The sequence below is a fragment of the Pundamilia nyererei genome, unplaced genomic scaffold, assembly GCF_000239375.1.
Source record: "Pundamilia nyererei isolate P.nyererei 1_Seehausen unplaced genomic scaffold, PunNye1.0 scaffold00262, whole genome shotgun sequence".
Lineage (NCBI taxonomy): Eukaryota > Metazoa > Chordata > Actinopteri > Cichliformes > Cichlidae > Pundamilia > Pundamilia nyererei.
In genome coordinates this window covers 490,977-497,936 of record NW_005187663.1, presented here as the reverse complement: position 1 = coordinate 497,936, position 6,960 = coordinate 490,977, and the positions used below count along the sequence as shown (strand labels likewise).

At 41.9% G+C, this 6,960-nt stretch overlaps 1 protein-coding gene across 2 annotated transcripts in view; it reads left to right on the top strand.

The window, feature by feature from the left end:
• Positions 1–6,960, top strand: part of rragd (ras-related GTP binding D) — a 62,406-nt gene that overhangs the window by 49,195 nt on the left and 6,251 nt on the right. For both annotated transcript variants that reach the window (XM_005750116.1, XM_005750115.1), the window contains one exon: positions 3,353–3,501. In XM_005750116.1, coding sequence (XP_005750173.1) covers positions 3,353–3,501 — 149 coding nt within the window. The remainder of the gene's footprint in view (positions 1–3,352; positions 3,502–6,960) is intronic.

The following is a 6,960-nucleotide window of genomic DNA, read 5'->3' as shown; positions in this document are numbered from 1 at the left end:
TATATATATTATTATTACTCAATGTTTCTTACAGCAGTGGATGAAAAATAATTGATATATATCATAAATGAATGAAAATAAAAAACTGTCAAGAAGATCATAGATGCAAGTTCAAAAACAAAATGAAACTAGCTAAAATTTCTGACTCCATAAATTACAGGCCTGTTTGTCTACTACCACAATTCTCAAAAATCCCAGAAAAACTGTTCAATAAACAATTAGATAAATTCTTAGATAAATATTAGTTATTCTCTGGGTGGCTGTAGAGCAGGTCGTCTACTCATCGGAAGGTTGGTGGTTCGATCCCTGGCTCCCCTGCCAAATGCAGGGCAAGATATTAACCCCAAGTTGCTCTCCGATGCATCCATTGGAGTATGAATATGTGTGAGTATGAATATGTGTGAATGGTAGTTCGAAAGGACTCCAAAGCATAGAAACAGTGCTCGTTTGAATGGGCGAATGTGGCATGTTGTATAGAGTACTCTGGGAGAGTAGAAAACTGCTATGTAAGAATCAGTCCATTTAACACTCAATATGGGTTCAGATCAAACCGCATTAATTGAATAAACTGAGAGATTACAAACACTAGACATCATAAACAGTATGCAGGCAGAGTATTACTACATTTGATCATGAAATAAAACTGGAATGGTATGGGGTCAAGGCGGTTGTACTGCATTGGGTTAAAAATTGTTTACAGCTACAGATTGACCTACGGAGAAACACCCCTAAGGGTTCCGAGAGCATGAGAGTGAGGGAGAATGAGAATCCTAGTCAGACAGACCAAATGATAATAGATCATGGCAATGGAAACACAATAATGATTATGAGATCCATTTGCAACAAAATCTGTAAGAACCTGTATAGCCCCAAAATCCACCAGGTCAAGATGAAGTAATAATAATAATAATGGACTGGATTTATATAGCGCTTTTCAAGGCACCCAAAGCGCTTTACAATGCCACTATTCATTCACTCTTGCATTCACACACTAGTGGAGGCAGCTACAGTTGTAGTCACAGCTGCCCTGGGGCAGACTGACAGAAGCGGGGCTGCCATATCGCGCCATCGGCCCCTCTGGCCAACACCAGTAGGCGGTAGGGTAAAGTGTCTTGCCCAAGGACACAACGACCAGGACAGAGAGCCCGGGGATCGAACTGGTGACCTTCCGGTTACAGATGCGCTTCCCAACCCCCTGAGCCACGGTCGCCCCATAAAAGTGTCACAGAATTCAGGCCCTTGTTCTGGTGACATGCTGGAGGAGCCAGGCAGGGAGATACCTCAGAGTGCCCAGAACCTCCAAGCGACACATGACCAGTCATCAGAACATAGGTCAAGTGGCCCCAAGCTTGTAAGAAGGAGGAGTGGCCACTGTTCGACAATGATGTCGATGCAACAGCCAAGGGAGAAGCTGACTACCACCTCAAGACAATGAGGCCACCATCATCATCAGCCAAGCAGCTGAGCAGTTTGAGTGCTGGAGAGTGTAGCAAAACCTTACACGAAGAACAACCGAGCAAAAACAATTCACATGCTCAGAAAGGACCCCTCGTAGAGTTGCGTGGCATCCTGTGGAAGAAGCTGCTAACATTGAGAAGGACTGAGGAGCATAGGAGGCAGAAGAAGGAGAGGGCCAGAAAGCTAGCTGTCTTTCTAGAAAATCTATTTGGATTTATGAAACAGCTGCTGGGACAGAAGCACAATGGCCAGCTCACTTGCTCCAAAACAGAGTAGACCATCATCTAATAAGCAACTATGGAGTTAAATTCGGGAGCCTTAATAGATCCTCCTGGACCAACACAGGACTTTGACAAGAAGGAGCCCTGTGGGAAGGAGGTCCAGGAGGTGGTCAAGACGGCGAGAGGAACCCCCCCCCCTCCCCCAGGGCTGACTGGAGTACTGTATAAGGTGTATAACAACTGCCCTAGGTTACTCCACAGACTCTGGATGCTCCTCAAAGTGATCTGGAGGGGGGGCAAGGTAGCTTACCAGTGGAGTTTTGCAGAAGGGGTGTGGATTCCAGAGGAGGAAGAGTCCAAAAATATTGATCAATTCAGAATTATTTCCCTTCTTAGTGTTGAAGCTAAGATTTTCTTCACCATTGTTGCCAGGCATCTAACAGACTACCTCCTGAGGCACAACTACCTTGACACTTCAGTCCAGAAGCGGGGAATCCCAAAAGTGTCAGGATATCTGGAGGCACACAGGCTTAGTTAGGCAGCTAATCAGGGAAGCCTGAGATCAGCATCATGTCTGATCTCAGAAGCCAAAAAGCAGGTCATCCTAATAGAAGTGACTGTTGGAAGCATCACATGGAGGATCTAATGAGAGAAAAAGGATATCCAGGGCTAGTAGAAAAGTGTAGAAGGGATGAGTGGCAAGTGAGGTGTGAACACAGAGGTGGGTGCAGAGGATTCATTGTCCAGTCCTGATTCAGGACCTTCAGCAAGCTGGGCATCACAGGCGCAAGCAAGCACAAGGTTATCAAGTTGGTCACTGAGGTCGCTGAGGTTGTGTCAAGATGGTTGTGGATCCAGTGGGGAGAGCGATGGGTGACTCTTGATCACCCCCACCTGGGTGAGGGTATATAACATTGAAAGACTCAAAACACCTGATGACTCCAGGAAAAATCACCGAAGACTTGTCCAGATGCATGTTAAAAGTGTGAAGTTGAGAGAATAATCCTTATCATGCTTGGACATTGCTTCCTCAGGTTTATGTATTCGTTTTTATATAAATGTATAAATGACATTTGTAAAGATATCTGATATATTAAAATTAGTATTATTTGCTGATGACAGTACATTTTAAATCATGTTGTTTTTTTAAATTCTCAAACTCACAACTGCAGATTGAAATAGATGGTGTGGAAATTGAAAGCCCATGAAGATAACTTTTTTGGTGTGATAATATGTGTGTGTGTGGGAGGGGGGGGGGGTTGTAAGGATTGTAAGGAAGGATTTCTGATACAGCATAAAGAGGAGAAAGTGATGCTGATTTGTACTTCTGAATTTGGATGAAAAGTGAAAGTTCAGGCTTCTTCCTCAGTGCTTTTGCAAACTTAGATTACCTGCAGAGAATCTATACATCCATCCATCTATCCATTTCAGGGTGCTACGTCTTTTCTCTCCAACTTTCTTGCTACATTTTGAAAGTCCTCTGGGTGAGTTCTTAATAAAAGCAGGACTCTGTTATTTACCTAGGCAGTTGGTTTCTTTAACCTGCTAAAAGAAAGAAGCTATAATATAATGCTCCCTCAGTAAAAGCCTACACTATGTCTCAGGATTATGTAAAATTAAATATTATCTTTGAAGTTCATCTGAGCTATTTTTTTCTGTCTTCTTTCCTTCAGTATGCCAAACACTGAAGCTGGTTTACCCCATGACAAAGACTCTATGGCCATCATTCACCTGAACAACACCACAGTCATATACCTGAAAGAGGTCACCAAGTTTCTTGCCATGGTCTGCTTCCTCCGCAAGGAAAGCTTTGCTAGGAAAGGTCAGTTCATTAATATTCACTACCTTTATAAGCATGTCAGGAAGTAGCCCTATTGCGAAATTCATTATCATGCTTTCTTTTCTTAAGTTAAAGATGGATTGATCCCCTGCAAGTAGGAAATTAACAAGCAGCACATTCTTATCCTCAGCTCAACACACACTGATATGAATTGGTCAGGAACCCTTCTAGTCATACTTTAAAGTACTACCCACATAATCCAGGTGTTACCTATCTAGGACCATTTTTATAATGCAGGTTAGTGCTAAATACAATGAGTCTAGAACAGGGGTAGGCAACTCCTACTGGCCTCGAGTGCCGGTGTCCTGCAGGTTTTAGATGTGTCCTTGATCCAACACAGCAGAAAAATTATTTTCTGTAGGTAGGTGGGGTTGAGGTAGAATGCAATTTCACCCAGAAAACAAGGATTAGCATCCCATGTAGGAGTTCCATTTTAGACTTTTGTTTGAGTTTTCTTTCTTTTTTCAAGGACTATTTCAGTCCGGTTTAAGCACCAAAACTACTTGGTTACTTACAGGAAATGCTTTGGATTACAACATACTCTTTCACTTTAGAATGCAAACTTTTCCCTTGTGCAAAAAAAGTCTTACCACAGTGAAGATACCAGGACTAAACATCTAGCAGCAGGTTCATTAAATCTTTGTGCTAATTCAGTGTTGAAGCCTAACAGACAACCCTAAACATACACAAAAACAGTGTGAAAGGAGGACACAGATGACGGGACAGCTGACAGCCCTCACTGAAAGCTGAAAACAGAAAAGAGATGGCAGATCATGTCAAAATGAACAGTTATATTTTTGCACAGAACATGTTTAGTTCTTCAGTCTAGTTGAGGAACCACTTCAAAGTGTGATAAATTTCGTTGTGTTCATATTGAAATGCCTGTAAAGTTGCTTTGTTATTATGTGATTAAGTATCCAAAGTTCTTCATCAAGTGCAACACTGGTAAAAATTAATACAGAATTCAGGCATACACTACAAAGATGACTGCAGTGCAGTGAAAAATTAATTTGACCCCTTCCTAATTTGTTATTTTTTGCATATTTGTCCAAATTGCATATTTCAGATGATCAAATTTTAATATTAGCGCCTGGATAAAAACAAAACGTAGTTTTTAAATTGTGATTTTTTTAATTAAAGTAAAACATGATCTAAACCTAACTGGCCCTATGTGAAAAGTAATTGCCCTCTGTTTTATAAAGGACTCAAGGCGCATAGCTTTTTTTGTTTTGTTTTTTTTAATTTACAGTGCAGTCTGCATTTTCTTTACCTGTGCAGCTTACCAGCTGTCTTGTTCTCGTGTAGCACACTGCTCTCCCGTCACGTCCTGGCATCCTACTGAGATAGGGCAGGCACGACCAGTCGAAGGAGAACAGGTGTGTTGGTCAGCCTCCCCTGACACCACACGCTGAACCCACTGCTCCACCCCTCTCCTGCCATTCTCATTGGCTCTGCTTTGAGAGGCACCACCATCGCTAAGCAGCATATCAAAGCAATTACATTCATGCAAATTAATTGCATTATGTGTGGTCAAATGTTTGTTGGAGGCAATGATACATTTGACACTAAAGCCCCAAGGCTTGTGTTCAGTAAAGTGGGCGTGTCCAAATGAAGCGTAATATGTAATATTGATATTATGTAATTACTCCCAGGAGAATGTGATTTGTAATTTATCTCGTGTCACAGCCTGGCTCATGGGTTATGACAAAAAATGGGGAAGGACACAAAGGAACAATTTACAAATATTTATTTTTAAGAAAAATAACAAAAAACTAATAACTGGTAATCTGATATACAAAGTCAGTAAAATTGCTCACGTCATTGTGAATGGATAACAATGTTGAATAAATGCTGAGTGTTAAGTTAGGCAAAGCAAACCATACCAAATGCAAACAAATCTGACCCTGAAGGGTAAGTATGGCAAAGATTGGGAAGAGAGAAATCCATTCCCCTGATCAACAAGACTATGTAAGGGTGAAGGTCCAACTCAGGTGTCCTCAATCAGTTTGCCCACTGCACTCCAGCTAATGGAATCTTGCAACAGCTCAAACAAGTACCCAGCAGAGCCGTCACACCCCCACCCATAAAATCAGTCTAGAATAAGGTGTTCTAAAGGTTCAGTTTATGCTGATTGGTTTTCCTGCCAACTGGCACACATGACAACTTCTAATGTGAGCCACATCATCTCTTGTGACATGAGGCCAAAAAAAATATTTTAAAAGCTTCAAGTAGGTTTTTCTTACCCCCCTCACCCCAACCGGTCGCAGCTTATGGCCCCGCCCCTCCCTGAGCCTGGTTCTGAGGGAGGTTTCTTGCTGTTTTTAATTCCCAGTGTCGCCAAAGTGCTGCTCATAGGGAGTCATATGATTGTTGGGTTTTTCTCTGTATGTATTATTGTAGGGTCTACTTTACAATATAAAGCGCTTTGGAGTGACCGTTGTCGTGATTTGGCGCTGTATAAATAAAATTTAATTCAATTCAGTTCTTACCCCAAAATGTCCACTTTCATCATGTGCCAGTCTGAGAATCTTTTGACAACTGGCTGGTACTACCAGCTTCAAAATGGCATCTCTAACAACGCCGTCAGCCAGAGTGATTCACTTTCGAAACAACAGACCATTATGCAACATATAAACCACACGCTGGGCTGTTTATTTCAGTTTCAGGCAACACTCGATTGTATAAATCTTTCAAACTCTGATCATTCTGTGAAACTGTTAAAGGAAACTCATTTAAAGACGGAACCTTCAACTCAGAGTCACACTTCTCGAGGGTATGTCACCATCAGTCATTGCCATAGCATGTCTGACCACATAAGCAGAAAAAACCTCTGGAATCACACCAACACCTTCATCTGAGACAGTGGAACAGATGTCACAATAGTTAAAGGAGGAACATCTGCCCAAACCCTGCTACCATTGCCCAAAATAAAATGAACACCATCAACAGGCAATGCTGGACGTACTCCCATGGAAATGTCACCTTGGAAGAGCTCGCAATTCAAGATGAGCTTGTGCAAAGGAACAGGAAGAGTGGTGAAACCCATCCCATAACTGAGGATGTAGTCACATGTGTCAGACTCCTTTGAGAAGGGCAGCACAGAGTTCATTATATAGAAGTCATAGATTCCTGTGTCACTCGGAATTTTAACTGGGTCTTTATCGTCACCTCCAACCAAGGAAACAAAGCCATCCCTAATGAAAGGAACATTAGGAATAGACTAATCATTGTTAGGCTTTGTGCACTCACCAAATGTAAGAGCAAAGCAAACCATACCAAATGCAAACAAATCTGACCCCTGAAGGACAAGCAGAGCAAAGATGAAGGCAAGATCAGATCAGATCAGATCAGAATCGTGTTTATTGGCCAAGTATATGTGCAGACACATACAGGGAATTTGGTTCCGGTAGATGGTGGCTCTCAAGCACAGCAATGTAAATC